Source organism: Pleurodeles waltl, chromosome 1_1 (genome assembly GCF_031143425.1).
Source record: "Pleurodeles waltl isolate 20211129_DDA chromosome 1_1, aPleWal1.hap1.20221129, whole genome shotgun sequence".
In the NCBI taxonomy this organism is placed as follows: domain Eukaryota; kingdom Metazoa; phylum Chordata; class Amphibia; order Caudata; family Salamandridae; genus Pleurodeles; species Pleurodeles waltl.
In genome coordinates, this window is record NC_090436.1 from 621,710,539 (window position 1) to 621,732,259 (window position 21,721).

Here is a 21,721-nt window from a genome sequence, read left to right on the forward strand (position 1 = left end):
TCGGGGTGGTGACATAGGCTGCTTCATAGGAGTTCTGCCTACAGTATGCTCTAAAGGCTTTCTCACTACAACACTAAATTTGGCCAGAGGATTCCGTAGAACATTTTCACATAAGGTCCTAGCTGCTTGATGCTGCATTCTTTATTTCTCCTTTCTAACTTCCCTCTCCTAAAAGGAGCTGATGCGGGCACACATAAGTATACGGAGGGTGTCGTGCCATATATGGCGTATAGTATGGGCATGCCAAAATCCAAATTTGTAACGCTGTAGTATTAGTATCCAGATCTACAAGCTGAGAAAGGAAAACAGTCTTTGAATTAAGGTTAATGGAGTAACCATAATTGTAACTTTCTCTTTAGTTTATTTTGCTTTTGGAGAAACTTAAAGCACTTGTAACTAATTTCTCTTCAGTGAAGTGCACCCACTGCCATCTCCACTTTCTACTCTCCTAACAAAGTTGATATGCTTATAAAGAAAATGTCTCCATATGGAGAACCCATACCACGCACAGTAAATGTACGGCACACAGAAGTAAACTAGAGGTCAAGAGCTATTTTGATCTCAAATACTAAGCAGCTACTTGGAGAACAATTACCATAAGAAACTATAGGCCAGTTTTGTTAATCCTATCAATGCTATGTCCATTGTGCAACAATATAAGTATTATTTGGGTCATGTGCTATGCGCAGTAAATGCTGGTACCAGTACATACCACTGTTATACACAGTGTAGGGTGATTGTAAATATGGAAACTTGACACCTTTAATGCATCTAAAGGCTGGGGTTTAGACTAGGGCCAATAAGTTTAGGCCCAACAGGTTCCCTGAAAAATACCATTATCTTTTAGAGACTTCTAGCCACAGATTTCCCTACCTTAGAATTTTTCTAAGGCATTGGACTGGATCTGGAAGTTTTTGGAGTCGGTCTTCTCGTCTCATCGTTCGGCTCCGTGTCATTTGTGCCAGAAATGATGTGCACAATACTTATATAGGTAAAACCCCGGCGTGGTTACATCAGTTCTTTCTGTTATATGCCATATAGCTCTGATCTTTAAATAGCTAATCTTAGTTGTTTTTTTGACTGGCTTTTTCTTGACATTTGTCAAACATTTTTAAGAGATTTTCTCTCCTGGTATGACAGGATGTCGCCTAAGAAAGTGTCTGGTTTCAAGCCACGTTGTGCTAGTCACAGGCAGATGTCTGTTACAGACCCACAATTGGATTATCTGTGGAGCAGGGAGAGGGACCTCTTCTCCAAGACCTGCAAGGACTGCCGCTCCATGCATCCGAAAGTGCTCCCTCAAGCTCCATGCTGCCCAACTTCAGATCATCCCGCAACACTCACGATCCGGTCGCGCAGGAGGTCCCGGGACCGTTCGTGGATGGTCAGCATCTTGTTCAAAGTTGTGTCATGGTCTTTGCTTCCCTTCCTTTTCCAGAGCTGAGGTGACTCATGCCCAGCTGAAAGAGTTTTATGAGACTATAAGCTCATATTTGAGTGACCCATCCCTGTGCAGCACCTTTGGGTTCCACGGGCAGAGGAGGGCCCCAACTGGATCCTTGCCAGCCGGTTCGTCCTCTGCACCAGTCAGGCACCATGTATCTAGTGTTGGGTCAGGAGCAGAGCGGCCTCCTCAGCTCCCGCTTCAGTGACAACGCTACTAATACCCCACGGCAGTGCCGTCCCCTTCGTCATTCCCGACTCCAGTATGGAGACGGATGGGCGTCGTCCAGTGCTGGTTGCGGTGCAGACCGGGACCATGTCCTCCAGATCGGAGCAGTGCCTTTTGCTTTTGACAGGCTTGGAGTGGGAGATGAATGAAAAGGGTCTGAGTACCCTTATGGATACCAGTGTCCCCTAGATTACACTGAGAACAACTGGGTTGAGGATCTGGTGGAATGCAGTGGTTTAGGCACCTCATCGGACACTGGCTTGGCTATTCCTCCTACCGTGGCTACGGAAGAGGGAGCCTCATTCGCTGTGGTGGTGCTTAGGGCAGCTGAGGTCTTGAACCTTCAGTTACCCTCAGTGGCAGTCAAGGTGAATGTCTTGACAAAGGTGCTTGAACCGGGAGTCGCCTCTTCTGACCTCTTACTCCCTTTTAATGAAGCCCATACCCAGTTCCTACCCAGAGCCTAGACCAAGTCCGCACATGATTTCCTGTGCACCAGACAGTTACCTGCTGCCCTCGCCCACCTTCTGGTGACCCCAGTTTCCTTACTCACCATCTAAGGAAATGGTGGTCCAAGCCTCCACCTCTAGGATCAACCCTGGTGCATTCCCTACCACTCCACCAGATAGGGAATCCACGAGGTGGGATACCTTTGGCAAGGGGATGTTCTCTTCTGCCAACCTTGCACTGCGGTTGATAAACACTGTGCCCCTGTTGGGCATCTAGGATTCAGTTGTGCAAGTACTGCCAATGGTCTAAAACGAGGCCATGCTCTCCCGAGCTATTACTGTTGGGAGAGACACAGCACAGTTCACTATACAATGTAGACTTGACACGGCTGACTGACTGAGTAGAGCGATTTCATCGCCATTGACCCTTCGGCGCCACACCTGGTTGAGAAGCACTGACTTTTAAGGGGATGTCCATGCCTCACTTGTGGACATGTTCTTTAATTGCTCTTGTCTTTTTGGAAGGAATGCAAACTCAGCGCTGGAGTGCTTTAAGGACAGCAGAGATGCTGCATCTCTATGGCCCCTTGCCAATCCCAGTCCTCCTTCCACCCCTTTTTTTTGTGGCCACAGAATGGGTTTCCATCCTGGTCCATACCCTCCCGTTCACCACAGACAACAAGCTTATCAGCCTTTTTGTGGTTGAGGATGTGGATCCCAGGTAGCCAGAGGTCCAGCCACTCCCCTATTTCTCCCCTCCTAACCCTACCTTCACAGCAGCCACAGTCTCAAAACCACTTTAGTTAGCCCTTCGACCATCATGAGCATCCAGTGGGGAAGGGAGGCAGGACACTCCATCACCTGCACTATTGGATGTCAGTGACATCAGACCGTTGAATTTTACTGATTTTCCAAAGGGGCTACTCCAACCCCTTTGTAACCACCCATGTCAACCACATACTACCCGCTGATGGAGGCCTTACTTTGTCAGGAAGTGTTGGCTTTCTTGGCCAAGGAAGCCATTGAGGGGGTGCCGGCATCGGAAGTAAGGTGTGGTTGCTATATGTGGAACTTTGTGGTATGATGAAGCCTTTGTCTTATCCTAGATCTGCTCCTTCTTAATCTCTTCCTGAAATGCTCACACTTTCCCAAGTTCTGTCTGCCCTGGACCCGGGAAACTGGATGGTAGCATTGGACTTGGAGGATGCATATTTCCACATCCCTGTTCTGCCTGCCCGCAGATATTACCTGTGATTCATTGTGGGCCAAGAGCTCTTTGTTTGCTATGCTTCCCTGTGGCCTTACCAGCACCCCTCGGGTGTTTACCAAGGTGATCACAGTGGTTGCAGCTCCTCTGCGTAGGTCAGGGGTTCAGTCCTTCGCTACCTTCACGACTGGCTGTTGAAGATGGGCTCGCCGCAGGCAGTCGTCTCTCACCTCCAGACTATGGCAAACCTTCTGCACTCACGGGTTCACTATTAATGTGCCGAAGTCACACCTGACTCCCTCTCCGAATCTCCCCTTCATCGGAGTTGTTCTGGACAGGATGTAGTTTCAGGCCTATCCTATAGAGCAGCGAGTCCAGGGTATTCCAGGATATTAAGGGTGTGATACCAATGTTTTGGCCTATATTCTGGATTTTGGTGAGAATGACCCTGAGGGTTTTGGGCCTCATAGCCTCCTGCATCCTGCTTGTAACCCATGCCCATTGCTATATGTTGACTCTGTAATGGGACCTGATGTCCCAGTGGGCTCAGCATCAAGGAACTCTCTCCAACATGGTCCATATGCTGGAGGGGACGCAAAAGCCTGCAGTGGTGGCTGATGAACCACGATTGGGTCAGTGGCAGACCCCCTCTCCTTTCCCCAATCAGAGATGATAGGTGCCTCACTTCTGGAGTGGGGCAGCAATCTAGGAGAGGTGAAGGTCAGAAGACTCTGGTCTCCGGTGACGTCCAGGTTCCATATCAACCTATTGGAGCTTTGGGTGATCCGTTTGGCATAGAAAGCCATTCTTTCTTCTATTGCGGGAAGGCTGGGGCAGGTGTTCACTGACAACTTCACTGCCATGTGGAACTGCAACAAACAGGGTGGGGACAGTTTGTGGACCCTTTGTCAAGAGGCATTTCATCTCTGGACATGGCTGGACCGCTGGGCAGTTCCTTGGTGGTTCAACACCTGGCAGGCTCTCTGAATGCCTAGGCAGATGAACTCTGCTGAAGATGCCTAGAGTTTCCAAGGGGGCTCTCGCTTGTGGACTGTTCATCTTGAGTGGAACCATGGCCTCCTACACACCTTTCCACTAATACTATGCCTGCCCAGACTACTCAAGAAGATCAGGAATGACCAGGCCCAAGTTTTTCTGATGGCTCAGGATTGGGCACAGAGAGTCTGGTATCCCGAGCTTCTGGGCATGAGGATCGGTCCTCCGATCAGGCTGCCCCATCGAGAGGATCTTCTGTCACAGCTACAGGGGAGGGCCTGCACCTGAACTTCCACACCCTTCACCTTCATTAGTGGCGATCGAGCTGCTAAAGTTGACAACTTTTGACCTTTCTCCCTAAGTTTGTGATGTTATTATGACAGCCAGGCCTTCCTCCACCAAGTCTGTATACACCTGCTACTGGGATAAATTTGTGGCATGGTGTGCTTCAAGGAACGACAATCCTCCTTCTTTCGAACAACGCCACCTCCCTGCATGCAGGGGTACTGCCTGAAAACATCCAAATCCAGTCTGGCACTTGGGGAATATTCTAAGGTACGGAATCTGCGGCTAAATAGAGTCTCTACCTAAAAAGGCGTTACAGAAGGTAAGTAACTTGTTTTTCAGTACAAAGTGGTATCTGTTGTCTCCCCCAAACAGGCATTGTTTTCCAGCTCGTTGTGCTGGAGGGAGTGGATAAATGTGGAAATAGTTAACAAAAATGGAACACAGGTGTGGACATGCTATTCTTGCATTCTGTGTTGTAGATGGGAGATTTCTTTCAAGTGAAAAGGCATGGATAGTTAAGTTATGGTTTATCCTTGGAGTGTGTTTATAGGATGGGTGTATGCTTTACGCAATTTCAAATGCTATTTTGCTCTTTCTTTTTTTTATTCCTGCTGTTTACTTTCTGTTTAGTGCTCCTGAGCCAAAGTAGTGATTTTTCTCAAAAATCTAAAAAATAACACATAAGAACCGTGTGAATCCTCTGACTGTGGCCCAATTAACTAGAGATGCTTGAATGTACTGACAGTTTTTGTAAGTGTTGTGGGCTTTTTGACCACGCCCACCTCATGCCCATCACGTTCACTAGTTCATGGGCTTGCCTTTAAAAAATATGCTTTGATGTCATTTGTAAATGCTTTACGTTTGTCCCTCCTTGTGGTGGTTTTATTACCGCCTTGCAGACTCCCCGTTCCATGGATTATTGCAGGATCGCAGATATACTTTAGAGTGAACAAACTACTTTTTATTTTGCCTCGCCCCTTCCTGCTGCATGACGGCCATGGCGCTCACAGCGCTCACAGGCACAACAATGTGAACTCGATCAGCGGGATTGAAGCTCTGGTTACATTGTTCATAGTTACCTAATCAGAGTCGTTTCTTGTGGCCCTAAAACACTTGAAATTGGTAAATACTTTACATAAAAGAGAAATCCTCAAAGTTAAAGCGGGAGAGCCGATACTACAATATTCACTGCACTCGCCACCATAATGCTTTGTGTAGGGCATTATTTGATAAAACATATTTGTCCATAACTCAGCTGATGGTGGTCCTCGGACAACGGGAAAACCACCAAAACATTCAGCACAATGTGCTCCTTCTGTCTACATCTTTTCTGGGTCCCCACACGAGGTTAGTGGGGAACCCCAAAATAATAACCCCTCCTACCTACCATTCAGTATCTTTTTAAGTGCACTCATGTTAGTAACTTGTGTTAAACAGCTGAGAGTAGTTTGTTTTAAAGGCCTTGTTTGTAATATCAATGCTTTAGGCCTGATACCATGGAAAATGCGTGTAATGTGTTAAGATTTATAGGGGCTAAATATATGGTTACACTACATTATTTAATGTAATTTTCTTTTTGTGTGGTTATGCCCTCTAAGTGTTAATTCTATTGTTACATAACTATTTTTCTTATAGCCTGTGGTGGTTTGAGGGCAATGGGACCATCACCAAAGCGTTCAGCAGGACGTGCTCTTTCTTTCTACATCATCTCTGGGTCACCACACTAGGTTAGTGGGGACCCCCCAATAATAACCCCACACCATTCAGTTTTAAGTTCTCTAGGGGCTGTTCTAAGCATTACAGTCATCATCATTCTAAACTATTAGTGGTGCACGGAAACTTGCCCCCTAATGCTTTGCAGGGCATTACTTAGACAAAACATTTTTGCTCATAACTCAGCCTGTGGTGGTCCTAGAACAATGAGACCACCACCAAAACGATCAGCAAGACGTGCTCTGTCCGTCTACTTTATCTCTGGGTCCCCAAACTAGGTTAGTGTGGACCCCAAAATAATAGCCCCCTCACACCGTTTAGTGTCTTTTTAAAGCGCTATCATGGCTGGAACTTTTGTTTTACAGCTGAGAATAGTTTGTGTTTTAAGGTCCTTGTTTGTAATATCATTTGTATAGGCTTGCTACTCCTAAAAATGTGTAATGCATTATTTCCTCTTGGGGCTAAATATATGTTTACAGTACATTATTTAATGTCATTTTCTTTTGGTGGCGTTATGCCCTCTAGGGGTTAACTATATAGTTACATGACCATGCTTCTTACAAATGCTATTTTCATTGTGGGGTCTGCTAGGGGCTGTTCTAAGCATTACAGTCATATCAACATACTAAAATGTTCGTGGCACACGGAAACGTGCCCCATAATGCTTTGCAGGGTATTACTTTTACAAAACAGTTTTCCTTATAACTCTGCCCGTGGTGGTCCTAGGACAATGGAACACTGCCAAAACGTTTAGCACGGCGTGCCCTTTCTGTCCACATCATCTCTGGGTCCCCACACTAGGTTATTGGGGACTCCAAAATAATAATCCCTACCACCATTAATTATCTTTTTAAGCTCGGTTTTACAGCTGAGAGAAGTTAAGTTTTAGGGGCCTTGTTAGTAATTCATTGCAATAGATGTGCTAGCCTTAGAAATGTTTAACGCATTATGTCCTCTAGAGGCTAAATATATCACTACATTGCATTACTTTAACCTGTTTTTTCATGGAGTTATGCCCTTTAGGGGCTAACAATACGGTTACATGACTGTGTTTCTTGCAAATGATATTTTTGTTATGGTGTTTTGATCACTACAGTCTAATGCCAAAGGTTTATTTCTGATAGAAGTTTATATGATAATTGTATATGTTTTAATACTCTCTCCGTATTACAGTTATTACCATGATTCAGGCCAACTTAACATCCTTCTTACACTATGAGTGTCTGAACACTCTTGGTATGTTTGGGTGACCCTTCTAGTTTATTTCTCCTCTGTGGCTGTCTTATGTCTTTTTTGGGGGAATTTGTTAGCAAGCCAGCAACTCTGATGGTGGGTTGGTGAAAGTGGTATTCTATTGGAATTAGCTTGGCAGGTTTAAATTAGGATACCAAATAGCAACATTTTCATTTTTTGCTGCAGATAGAGGAACAAGGCAAATGTAAGTGCTTTAGTTATATGCAGGGTCACTGGCATTATATGGCAGGAAAAGATGAAATGATGAGGCCGAGTTGACCAATTTATGTGGCAAAAAAGTCCCGTTATGAATTTACAATGCCAATAGCTCTAACTCAAGAAAATGCGAGACCTATTTCATTGCAAATACTTGCTTTCTTTTCTGACTTCACAATGTCTTTACTGTTTTATATTTCTTGAATAATAGCACCTTATAGGTTGATAAATCATTTTAATTGACGATTTTACCATATAATATCTTTTTTTTGGCTTCTAGGTGTTTGAAGAAACTGGCTTTGATATTAAAGAACGTATGTGTGACACGGACTACATTGAACTAAAAATTAATGATCAGTTAGCACGGCTGTACATCATTCCAGGAGTTCCGAAGAATACCAAATTTAACCCCAAAACAAGACGTGAAATCCGGGTAAACATTTTCATTAGTAATTAAGCTATTTAAAGGGATAATTTTTTTTAATTGAACTTTTATTCGTATGATGAATGAATGGATTGTTCAGTAAAGCGCAAGAAAGATTTACATCAGAAAAGGTTCATTTTGAAGATTAATACCAGTACACTGACTTCAATGAATAGTACCTAATGTAGAAACTGGGACTTGTAATCGTGCTTCTATTTATTCACGTGTTAACTCAGAGATAAATAGTTTATCAGTGCCTCCTTTTTTGCTATCTGAAAAGAGCTGTGGTACAAAATTAACCTTTGAAGTACATTAAAGTCTGCAGTCGCCCTCATAGTGTGGTGGATGAATGCAAGATTTTGTGATTATGTGAATCTGTTTATTGAATAGAGCAGTGTTAGACATAAGCTATAGATTAAATAGTTTTAAAGCTAGAAGACACTCAATCCTATTACTTCTTACTAGCTGATTACATTTAGATGCAAATTAAAATAAGGCCTGGTGGGTATTTTGGTGCGCTCTTGCATGATGTATGCATTTTTTATTTTTTCCCCTTGTGTTCATGGTCTTGTCAACATAGAGAAGAAAGGCATTGCAACTTAGACTTATGTGCCTCTACTTAATATGGTCTGGGATACTGACAGCATCATCAATAAGAACATTTTATTTGTGAAAGACATAAGTGCCTGTAAGAGGAAAAGACCATGCCTCCCCATAATGTATAATGTATTGAGATTTGAAATACATATTTAAAATGGTTGATTTGGCACATAATAATAGGATTCTTATGAGAGCCAATAAGATTGTTGCTCCTTTAAGAGCCTTTAGGACCAGGATGCAAAATCAAGATTAATCCTGCAAAGAGCCCCAGAAATCATTTATCAATTGCTCTAGATAACCAAATATGTTTGAAAAGAGGGAAGGAACAAAATGTAATTTGTGTCCTACAAATGGGACTTGTAGTCTGGGATAAGGTTCTGCAATGAGGCTGTAGATCCAGATGGTATCCCCACAGACAATGACTGATGTCTGCGACCAGACCTGTGATATTGATCCTTTTCTATTATCCTCCAGTTCCACTGGTCACAATGGGATGCTGCAAAGCAGCACCCTCCATGAGAGCCCTGACATCCTGCAGCACTGTATGATAGGACCAGCGCAGAGTATGACCACTTCAGCACTTAAACACTTGTGCCCTGTGAGGTTGTGCCATGCATCCCCAGGCCAGTCATGCAAGTAATGAGACAGGCCAAAGCACCTATCTCAGATGCACTGTACTTCACATACTTATGAGGACAGCCACAGAGTCCAGACGTACAAAGCTGGCAGGAGCTGCCTTTTCTTGTCTGGGCCTCACTCTATGCCCTTTCAACACAGTGAAGACAAAGTAGAGCACAGCCCCCTTGCTAGTGTTGTTAAGTTCAGGTCTACCAGAGACAAAGAGTATGCTTCGCTCTAATAATTTATTCATACAGATTCTTCTTGAGTTTTGTTCACGTGTGCATGAATACCTCCTTCACTTGTACTACCCTTTTGCCTGTCCTAGATGATGGCGAAGAGTCACTATTTAACTGATGAAATATAAGTTGAGTACTGTTGTTTCACGTGCATCTCTCTAGACATAAGTAGGGACAGGAACAATCATTGGCTGCTTGACTCCAAGACTACCAGTTGCTGCTGTTCTGAACTAATAAACATGAGGGGAAAAAATCACAAATTCAAGACTCCTAGAAAGTGATCCTTGACTTAACCGCGGCTCTTACCTAAGTTTGAAATCTATATGCACAGAAGTAGAAAGGAAGGAATAATGAAAACTGAACATTTAAGTAACCAAGGCTAGGGTTGTTGCCCATACCCTATTTTAATTAGCCATATTGTTCATAAGCTTATGCTATATATATATATATATATATATATATATGTGTTCGATGGCATGTGTAGCTGCAGATACACATGCTGTGCACTGTTCCTGCCATCTAGTGTTGGGCTTGGAGTGTTACAAGTTGTTTTTCTTCGAAGAAGTCTTTTCGAGTCACGGTACAGAGTGACTCCTCCCTTTCGGCTCCATTGCGCATGGGTGTCGACTCCATCTTAGATTGTTTTCTTTCCGCCATCGGGTTCGGATGTGTTCCTCTTCGCTCCGTATTTCGAATCGGGAAAGTTAGCTAAAGTATCGAAAATTCGACGGTATTGTTATCGCTCGGTACCGGTTTAGTGTTAGTGTATCGGCACCAACATCAAGACCGCTTCGGCGGGCCTTCGGGGCTTCCACTCTTCACCGAGGCCTGGTCGGCCCGACCACACCCGTCGTCCCAGACTAATGGACCGGACCCCCTTCCGTTTCTGTCCTAAGTGTCACGCAAAGTATCCTTATACAGACCAGCACTGGGTCTGTAATCTAACCCGAACACAGAGAGGATACTTGTGAAGCTTGCGGAGCGTTTCGATCAAAGAAGACCTTGAGAGATCGACGAGCAAGAAGACTGCAAATGGCGTCGAAACCGAAAGAACAGCTCGACGTCGAGGAGGAGGAAAGAATCTCCATCCAAGGGACGGACTCGGATGAATCCGACAGTGAACAACCCTCGACGGTGCAACAAACCGTGAGTAAACCTGCCCCGTCCCAAACTCAGGGTCACACCAAAAAGCTTAATGCCATGGGGACGCCACCGCCAGCAGGCCATGGCTCAACCCACCGAAAGGAAGGTGACCAGACATCGGCACTGATAAAGGCCAAAGAGTTGCCGAAGACTTCCAACTCCGGTCGAGATTCCTGCACCGAAAGATTTCAACACCGTGTGATAGAATTGAACAAACCCCGTAAAAGCTCCTCGGAACCGAAAAAGACTGACATCATAGACTTCGGTACCGAAAAAAGCGGCCTCGGAGCCGAAAAGAAGCTCATACACTGAGGAGCAACTGCTTTCTGTGCAACTCAAGGAAAGACATAGATTTGAGCAAGAGTTGGATATGGAAGAACCTGACCAAAGGCAACAGAGGTTACATATCCAAAAGGATACTGGCAAGATTCAGTCTTTACCTCCACTCAAATCTAAAAGAAAACTTGCATTTCAAGAAACAGAAATGCAACCAAAGGCCAAAGTGGTTAGATACAAGTCACCAACACCACAGGTCTCACCACAGCCATCCCCACTGCACTCACCACAATTGTCACCAGTGGGAACACCAATAATGCAGTCACCCACACATACTGGGATGACCCAAGATGATGCTGATGCATGGGATTTATATGATCCACCAATATCGGATAACAGCCCAGAGTGTTATCCAACCAAGCCGTCACCACCAGAAGACAGTACTGCATATACACAGGTACTAGCAAGGGCAGCTACGTTCCACAATGTAGCAATGCACACTGAGCCAGTGGAGGATGACTTCCTTTTTAACACTCTGGCATCCACCCACGCATCCTATCAAAGCCTGCCAATGCTACCGGGCATGCTCAAGCACGCACAACAGGTCTTCCAAGAGCCTGTAAAAGGAAGAGCTATCACGCCTAGGGTCGAAAAGAAATACAAACCACCTCCAACAGACCCAGTGTTTATATAGCAGTTTATATATAGCTGTATATAGCAGCTCACACCGGACTCAGTGGTTGTAGGAGCAGCAAGGAAAAGAGCAAACTCTCAATCGTCAGGGGATGCTCCACCACCTGACAAAGAAAGTCGAAAATTAGACGCAGCAGGCAAGCGAGTGGCATCACAAGCAGCCAATCAATGGCGAATTGCAAATTCGCAAGCCCTACTTGCCCGCTACGGCAGGGCACACTGAGACGAGATGCAAGACATCATACAGCACTTGCCCAAGGAACACCAAAAACGTGCCCAGCAAGTAGTTGAAGAGGGACAGGCCATATCGAACAATCAGATAAGGTCCGCATTAGACTCGCAAGATACAGCAGCACGGACTGTCAACATGGCTGTAACCATTCGCAGGCATGCATGGCTGCGGAGCTCTGGATTCAAACCAGAAATTCAACAAGCGGTATTAAATATGCCGTTTAACCAACAACAGTTGTTTGGGCCAGAAGTTGATACTGCCATCGGAAAAAATGAAAAAAGACACGGACACGGCCAAAGCCATGGGTGCGCTCTATTCCCCACAATTCAGAGGCACTTTTAGGAAACCACAATTTAGAGGGGGGTTTCGGCAACAAACATCTGAACCTTCCACCTCCCAAACAAAACCCACTGATCAATCACAATACCAGAGGGGGGGGTTTAGTGGTTCCTATAAAGGACAATTCCCAAGAGGAAGGGGAAAATTCCAGCCCACCAAACCAAGCCCTAGCAAGCAGTGACTTCAATGTCACAACACCCCAACACTTGTCACCAGTGGGAGGGGGAGGCTAACCAAATATTACCACAATTGTACACATATTACCACAGACACATGGGTCCTATCAATTATCCAACATGGTTATTGCATAGAATTCCCAACATTCCCTCCAGATGTGCCACCAAAAACGCACAGACTGTCTCAACAACACTTAGACCTATTACACATAGAGGTCTAAGCACTGTTACAAAAACAAGCAATAGAGCTTGTACCCAATCACCAAAAAGGAACAGGCGTTTACTCACTATATTTCCCTATTCCAAAAAAGGACAAAACGTTAAGGTCTATCTTAGATCTCAGAACACTGAATCTCTTCAGATCATTTCCACATGTTAACACTTCAAGACGTAGTTCCCTTACTAAAAAAGGGGGAATACATGACAACACTGGATCTCAAGGATGCGTATTTCCACATACCCATCCATCCTTCTCACAGAAAATACCTAAGGTTTGTAATTCAAGGCAAACATTATCCATTCAAAGTGCTACCGTTCGGGATAACAACAGCCCCCAGAGTATTCACAAAATGCCTAGCAGTAGTAGCAGCTCACATAAGGAGACCTCACATGCACGTATTCCCATATTTGGATGACTGGCTAATAAAAGCCAACACTCAACAACAATGTCAATTTCACACGCAATCTGTCATAGAAACTCTACATAAACTAGGGTTCTCTATAAATTACCAAAAATCACATCTGCAACCATCCCAAATACAGCAATACTTGGGAGCAATACTCAACACACAAAGAGCAATTGCCACTCCAAGTCCACAAAGTGTCCAATCGTTCCAAAATGTAAGATCAAGCATACAACCAAACCAACAATACATGGTAAGGTTTGGAATGAAACTACTAGGCATGATCTCCTCATGCATAGCCATTGTCCCAAACGCAAGACTACACATGCGGCCCTTACAACAGTGCCTAGCAAAACAATGGACGCAAGCACAGGGTCAACTACAAGATCTAGTGTTGATAGACCGCCAAACACACTATTCGCTTCAATGGTGGAACCCTATAAATTTAAACAAAGGGCGGCCATTCCAAGACCCAGTGCCTCACGCTATTTTCACAACAGATGCTTCCATGGTTGGGTGGGGAGCACACCTCAACAATCACAGCATACAAGGTCAATGGGACAATCAACAAAAACTACTTCACATAAATCATTTGGAACTGCTAGCGGTATTTCTAGCATTAAAAGCGTTTCAACCACTAATAGCCCACAAACACATTCTTGTCAAGACAGACAATATGACAACAATGTATTATCTCAACAAACAGGGAGGACACACTCGTCACAACTGTGTCTCTTAGCACAAAGGATTTGGCATTGGGCAATTCACAACAACATTCGCCTAATAGCACAATACATACCAAGCATTCAGAATCAGTTAGCCGACAATCTCAGTCGAGATCAACAGCAAACTCACAAATGGGAAATACATCCCCAAATCCTACAGGATCAATTCCACCGCTGGGGAACACCAAACATAGACCTATTTGCAACAAAAGAAAACGCAAAATGCCACAGATTTGCGTCCAGGTACCCACACCCTCAGTCCAAGGGCAATGCTCTATAGATCAGCTGGTCAGGGATATTTGCTTACGCTTTTCCCCCTCTCCCACTCATTCCTTATCTGATCAACAAACTGAGTCAGAACAAACAACTAATACTCATAGCATCAACCTGGGCTCGCCAAAAGTGGTGCACAACACTGTTGGACTTTTCAGAAGTACCCCACATCAAACTACCAAACAGACCAGATCTGTTAACACAACACAAACAGCAGATCAGACACCCAAATTCAGCATCGCCCAATCTAGCAATCTGGCTCCTGAAGTCTTAGAATTCAGACATTTAAACCTTTCACAAGAGTTTATGGAGGTCATTAAACAAGCGAGAAAACCTACAACAAGACATTGTTACGCAAACAAATGGAAAAGATTTGTTTGCTACTGCCACACTAATCAAATTATGCCACTAAATGCCTCCACACAAGACATTGTAAGTTATTTATTACCACTTACAAAAGTCTAATCTAGCTTTCTCTTCCATTAAAATCCATCTCATTGCAATATCTGCCAATCTGCAGATTACACATACAGCATCACTTTTTAGAATTCCAGTTATTAAAGCATTTATGGAAGGACTAAAAAAGAATCATACCCCCAAGGACACCACCAGTACCTTCGTGGAACCTTAATATTGTATTAACACGGCTCATGGGCCCACCATTCGAAACCATGCATTCTTGTCAAATCCAATTTCTGACTTGGAAAGTAGCCATTCTAATAGCCATCACATCACTTAGAAGAGTGAGTGAAATACAAGCATTTACTATTCAAGAACCCTTTATACAAATACATAAACATAAAGTGGTTCTCCGTACAAATCCAAAATTCTTACCAAAGGTCATATCACCATTCCATCTAAACCAGACTGTGGAACTCCCAGTCTTATTTCCACAACCAGACTCAGTAGCTGAAAGGGCCTTGCACACATTAGACATAAAAAGAGCACTAATTACACTGACCGAACGAAACAATTTCGTAAAACAAAACAATTGTTCGTAGCTTTCCAGAAACCTCATGCAGGTAACCCTATATCCAAACAAGGCATTGCCAGATAGATAGTTAAATGCATTCAAACCTATTACCTTAAAGCAAAAAGAGAATTACCCATTACACCAAGAGCACATTCCACTAGAAAGAAAGGCACCACAATGGCTTTTCTTGGAAATATACCAATGACCGAAATTTGTAAGGCAGCCACCTGGTCTACGCCTCATACATTTACTAAGCATTACTGTGTAGACGTGTTAGCAACACAACAAGCCACAGTAGGACAGGCTGTATTAAGAACATTATTTCAGACAACTTCAACTCCTACAGGCTTGTAGGAAGTTGGCTCTGTATGTACTATTTCAAAGTAAGGAATAGTATGCACAGAGTCCAAGGGTTCCCCTTAGAGGTAAGATAGTGGCAAAAAGAGATAATACTAATGCTCTATTTTGTGGTAGTGTGGTTGAGCAGTAGGCTTATCAAAGGAGTAGTGTTAAGCATTTGTTGTACATACACACAGGCAATAAATGAGGAACACACACTCGGAGACAAATCCAGCCAATAGGTTTTGTTATAGAAAAATATCTTTTCTTAGTTTATTTTAAGAACCACAGGTTCAAATTCTACATGTAATATTTCATTTGAAAGGTATTGCAGGTAAGTACTTTAGGAACTTTGAATAATTACAGTAGCATATATACTTTTTACATAAAACACAATAAGCTGTTTTAAAAGTGTACACTTAGTGCAATTTTCACAGTTCCTGGGGGAGGTAAAGTATTGTTAGGTTTCACAGGTAAGTAAGTCACTTACAGGTTTCAGTTTTTGGTCCAAGGTAGCCCACCGTTGGGGGTTCAGAGCAACCCCAAAGTTACCACACCAGCAGCTCAGGGGCGGTCAGGTGCAGAGGTCAAAGAGGTGCCCAAAACACATAGGCTTCAATGGAGAGAAGGGGGTGCCCCGGTTCCGGTCTGCCAGCAGGTAAGTACCCGCGTCTTCGGAGGGCAGACCAGGGGGGTTTTGTAGGGCACCCGGGGGGACACAAGTCAGCACAAAAAGTACACCCTCAGCAGCGCGGGGGCGGCCGGGTGCAGTGTGCAAACACGCGTCGGTTTTCCAATGGTTTTCAATGAGAGATCAAGGGATCTCTTCAGCGTTGCAGGCAGGCAAGGGGGGGGCTCCTCGGGGTAGCCACCACCTGGACAAGGGAGAGGGCCTCCTGGGGGTCACTCCTGCACAGGAGTTCCGTTCCTTTAGGTGCTGGGGGCTGCGGGTGCAGGGTCTTTTCCAGCCGTCGGGAAATGAAGTTCAGGCAGTCGCGGTCAGGGGGAACCTCGAGATTCACTCTGCAGGCGTCGCTGTGGGGGCTCAGGGGGGACAACTTTGGTTACTCACGGTCTCGGAGTCGCCGGAGGGTCCTCCCTGAGGTGTTGGTTCTCCACCAGTCGAGTCGGGGTCGCCGGGTGCAGTGTTGCAAGTCTCACGCTTCTTGCGGGGAGTTGCAGGGGTCTTTAAATCTGCTCCTTGAAACAAAGTTGCAGTTCTTTTGGAGCAGTGCCGCTGTCCTCTGGAGTTTCTTGTCTTTCTTGAAGCAGGGCAGTCCTCAGAGGATTCAGAGGTCGCTGGTCCCTTGGAAAGCGTCGCTGGAGCAGGTTTCTTTGGAAGGCAGGAGACAGGCCGGTAAGTCTGGGGCCAAAGCAGTTGGTGTCTTCTGTTCTTCCTCTGCAGGGATTTTTCAGCTCAGCAGTCTTCTTCTTCTAGTAGTTTCAGGAATCTAAATTCTTAGGTTCAGGGGAGCCCTTAAATACTAAATTTAAGGGCGTGTTTAGGTCTGGGGGGTTAGTAGCCAATGGCTACTAGCCCTGAGGGTGGGTACACCCTCTTTGTCCCTCCTCCCAAGGGGAGGGGGTCACATCCCTAATCCTATTGGGGAATCCTCCATCTGCAAGAAAAGTTAGAGTCACTTCAGCTCAGGACACCTTAGGGGCTGTCCTGACTGGCCAGTGACTCCTCCTTGTTATTCTCATTATTTTCTCCGGCCTTGCCGCCAAAAGTGGGGGCCGTGGCCGGAGGGGGCGGGCAACTCCACTAGCTGGAGTGTCCTGCGGTGCTGGCACAAAGGGGTGAGCCTTTGAGGCTCACCGCCAGGTGTGACAGCTCCTGCCTGGGGGAGGTGTTAGCATCTCCACCCAGTGCAGGCTTTGTTACTGGCCTCAGAGTGACAAAGGCACTCTCCCCATGGGGCCAGCAACATGTCTCGGTTGTGGCAGGCTGCTGGAACCAGTCAGCCTACACAGATAGTCGGTTAAGGTTTCAGGGGGCACCAATAAAATGTACACTGGCATCAGTGTGCATTTATTGTGCTGAGAAGTTTGATACCAAACTTCCCAGTTTTCAGTGTAGCCATTATGGTGCTGTGGAGTTCGTGTAAAACAGACTCCCAGACCATATACTCTTATGGCTACCCTGCACTTACAATGTCTAAGGTATTGCTTAGACACTGTAGGGGCACAGTGCTCATGCACTGGTGCCCTCACCTATGGTATAGTGCACCCTGCCTTAGGGCTGTAAGGCCTGCTAGAGGGGTGACTTACCTATACCTGCATAGGCAGTGAGAGGCTGGCATGGCACCCTGAGGGGAGTGCCATGTCGACTTACTCGTTTTATTCTCACCAGCACACACAAGCTGGCAAGCAGTGTGTCTGTGCTGAGTGAGGGGTCTCCAGGGTGGCATAAGACATGCTGCAGCCCTTAGAGACCTCCCTTGGCATCAGGGCCCTTGGTACCTGGGGTACCATTTACCAGGGACTTATCTTGATGCCAGGGTGTGCCAATTGTGGATACAAAGGTACAGGTTAGGGAAAGAACAGCAGGCCTCAGCACACTTTCAAGTCAAAACATAGCATCAGCAAAGGCAAAAAGTCAGGGGGTAACCATGCCAAGGAGGCATTTCCTTACAAGGCTAACCACCGCTTTTGGGGAGATTACTGCTTTGTAGTCTATGCACAGCATGTGTATCTGCAACTACACATGCCATCAAATGGAAAATGTCACTTACCCAGGGTACATCTGTTTGTGGCATGAGACGCTACAAATTCACATGCGCCCTCCCACCTCCCCGGGAGCCTGGAGCCTGTAGCCATTTTTAGTTGCATGAAAATTGTAAATATGTAAATAAATATTATTTTAATACACACTATGTGCATACATTACTACTCCATTGCATGGGCACCTCTAGTATACTCACAACTCCTACCTCACCCTCTTCGGAGAAAACAATCTAAGATGGAGTCGACACCCATGAGCAATGGAGCCGAAAGGGAGGAGTCACTCGGTCCCGTGACTCGAAAAGACGTTACAGCTCCAGACTTTCTGCCCTGGTTGGTACTCAACCAGTGTAGCCTTTTGGTCATACCAAAACTTCTGGAGCTGTTGGCTGGCCTCAAGGTTTTTGGTTGCCTTTTCCATGTACTCTGCCATTCTAGAGCGAAGGCCAAGTACATAGTCCACTATGTCCTGTTTAGGCTCATGGAGAGGTCTCTCCCAGCCTTCTTTAACAAGGGCAAGTGGTCCCCTTACAGGATGACCAAACAGAAGTTCAAAGGGTGAGAATCCTACTCCCTTCTGTGGCACCTCTCTGTAAGCAAAAAGCAGACATGGCAAGAGGACATCCCATCTCCTTTTGAGTTTTTCTGGGAGCCCCATGATCATGCCTTTTAATGTCTTGTTGAATCTCTCAACCAAGCCATTAGTTTGTGGATGGTATGGTGTAGTGAATTTATAAGTCACTCCACACTCATTCCACATGTGCTTCAGGTATGCTGACATGAAGTTGGTACCTCTGTCAGACACCACCTCCTTAGGGAAACCCACTCTGGTAAAGATACCAATGAGGGCCTTGGCTACTGCAGGGGCAGTAGTCGACCTAAGGGGAATAGCTTCAGGATACCTGGTAGCATGATCCACTACTACCAGGATATACATATTTCCTGAGGCTGTGGGAGGTTCCAGTGGACCAACTATGTCCACACCCACTCTTTCAAAGGGGACCCCCACCACTGGAAGTGGAATGAGGGGGGCCTTTGGATGCCCACCTGTCTTACCACTGCCTTGACAGGTGGGGCAGGAGAGGCAAAACTCCTTAACCATGTTGGACATATTGGGCAAGTAGAAGTGGTTGACTAACCTCTCCCACGTCTTGGTTTGTCCCAAATGTCCAGCAAGGGGAATGTCATGGGCCAATGTTAGGATGAACTTCCTGAACAGCTGAGGCACTACCACTCTCCTAGTGGCACCAGGTTTGGGGTCTCTGGCCTCAGTGTACAGGAGTCCATCTTCCCAATAGACCCTATGCGTTCCATTTTTCTTGCCTTTGGACTCTTCAGCAGCTTGCTGCCTAAGGCCTTCAAGAGAGGGACAGGTTTCTTGTCCCTTACACAGCTCCTCCCTTGAGGGTCCCCCTGGGCCTAAGAGCTCAACCTGATAAGGTTCAAGCTCCAAAGGCTCAGTTCCCTCAGAGGGCAGAACTTCTTCCTGAGAAGAGAGGTTCCCTTTCTTTTGCTGTGTTGCAGTTGGTTTCCCAACTGACTTTCCTGTTCTCTTGGTAGGCTGGGCCATTCTTCCAGACTCCAGCTCTACTTGTTCACCCTGTGCCTTGCACTGTGCTCTTGTTTTCACACACACCAGTTCAGGGATACCCAGCATTGCTGCATGGGTTTTTAGTTCTACCTCAGCCCATGCTGAGGACTCCAGGTCATTTCCAAGCAGACAGTCCACTGGGATATTTGAGGAGACCACCACCTGTTTCAGGCCATTGACCCCTCCCCATTCTAAAGTAACCATTGCCATGGGATGTACTTTTCTCTGATTGTCAGCGTTGGTGACTGTGTAAGTTTTTCCAGTCAGGTATTGGCCAGGGGAAACCAGTTTCTCTGTCACCATGGTGACACTGGCACCTGTATCCCTCAGGCCCTCTATTCTAGTCCCATTAATTAAGAGTTGCTGTCTGTATTTTTGCATGTTAGGCGGCCAGACAGCTAGTGTGGCTAAATCCACCCCACCCTCAGAAACTAGAGTAGCTTCAGTGTGGACCCTGATTTGTTCTGGGCACACTGTTGATCCCACTTGGAGACTAGCCATACCAGTGTTACCTGGATGGGAGTTTGGAGTGGAACCTTTCTTGGGACAGGCCTTGTCTCCAGTTTGGTGTCCATGCTGTTTACAGCTATGACACCAGGCCTTTTTGGGATCAAAGTTTTTACCCTTGTACCCATTGTTTTGTGAAGAGGCTCTGGGCCCACCCTCCTGTGCAGGTTTTTGGGGGCCTGTAGAAGACTCTTTACTATTTTTAGTTTTGGTTGTCTCATCACCCTTCCCCTGGGGAGTCTTTGTGACCCCTTTCTTTTGGTCACCCCCTGTTGAAGTCTTGGACACCCTTGTCTTGACCCAATGGTCCGCCTTCTTTCCCAATTCTTGGGGAGAAATTGGTCCTAGGTCTACCAGATGCTGATGCAGTTTATCATTGAAACAATTACTTAACAGGTGTTCTTTCACAAATAAATTGTACAGCCCATCATAATTACTTACACCACTGCCTTGAATCCAACCATCTAGTGTTTTCACTGAGTAGTCAACAAAGTCAACCCAGGTCTGGCTCGAGGATTTTTGAGCCCCCCTGAACCTAATCCTGTACTCCTCAGTGGAGAATCCAAAGCCCTCAATCAGGGTACCCTTCATGAGGTCATAAGATTCTGCATCTTTTCCAGAGAGTGTGAGGAGTCTATCCCTACACTTTCCAGTGAACATTTCCCAAAGGAGAGCACCCCAGTGAGATCTGTTCACTTTTCTGGTTACACAAGCCCTCTCAAAAGCTGTGAACCACTTGGTGATGTCATCACCATCTTCATATTTTGTCACAATCCCTTTGGGGATTTTTAACATGTCAGGAGAATCTCTGACCCTATTTATATTGCTGCCACCATTGATGGGTCCTAGGCCCATCTCTTGTCTTTCCCTTTCTATGGCTAGGAGCTGTCTCTCTAAAGCCAATCTTCTGGCCATCCTGGCTAACAGGAGGTCATCTTCACTGAGAGCATCCTCAGTGATTTCAGAAATGTGGGACCCTCCTGTGAGGGACTCACTATTTCTGACTAACACAGTTGGAGACAGGACTTGAGGGGTCCTGTTCTCCCTATTTAGGACTGGAGGAGGGACATTGGCCTCCAAGTCACTAATTTCTTCCTCTGTGATGTCATCATCAGAGGGGTTGGCTTTTTCAAACTCTGCCAACAGCTCCTGGAGCTGAATTTTGGTAGGTCTGGAGCCAATGGTTATTTTCTTTATATTACAGAGAGACCTTAGCTCCCTCATCTTAAGATGGAGGTAAGGTGTGGTGTCGAGTTCCACCACCTGCATCTCTGTATCAGACATTATTCTGCTAAGAGTTGGAATACTTTTTAAAGAATCTAAAACTGTTTCTAGAATCTAATTTCAAACTTTTAACAAACTTTTAAACTCTAAAAGACAATGCTAAACAGGGACTTAACACACAAGGCCCTAGCAGGACTTTTAAGAATTTAGAAAAATTTCAAATTGCAA

The 21,721-nt window shown here is 45.5% G+C and overlaps 1 protein-coding gene across 2 annotated transcripts in view; it reads left to right on the forward strand.

Moving 5' to 3' along the window:
• DCP2 (decapping mRNA 2) overlaps positions 1-21,721 on the forward strand; it is a 275,045-nt gene that overhangs the window by 115,201 nt on the left and 138,123 nt on the right. For both annotated transcript variants that reach the window (XM_069226492.1, XM_069226493.1), the window contains exon 5: positions 8,055-8,207. In XM_069226492.1, the coding sequence (XP_069082593.1) occupies positions 8,055-8,207 (153 nt within the window). The remainder of the gene's footprint in view (positions 1-8,054; positions 8,208-21,721) is intronic.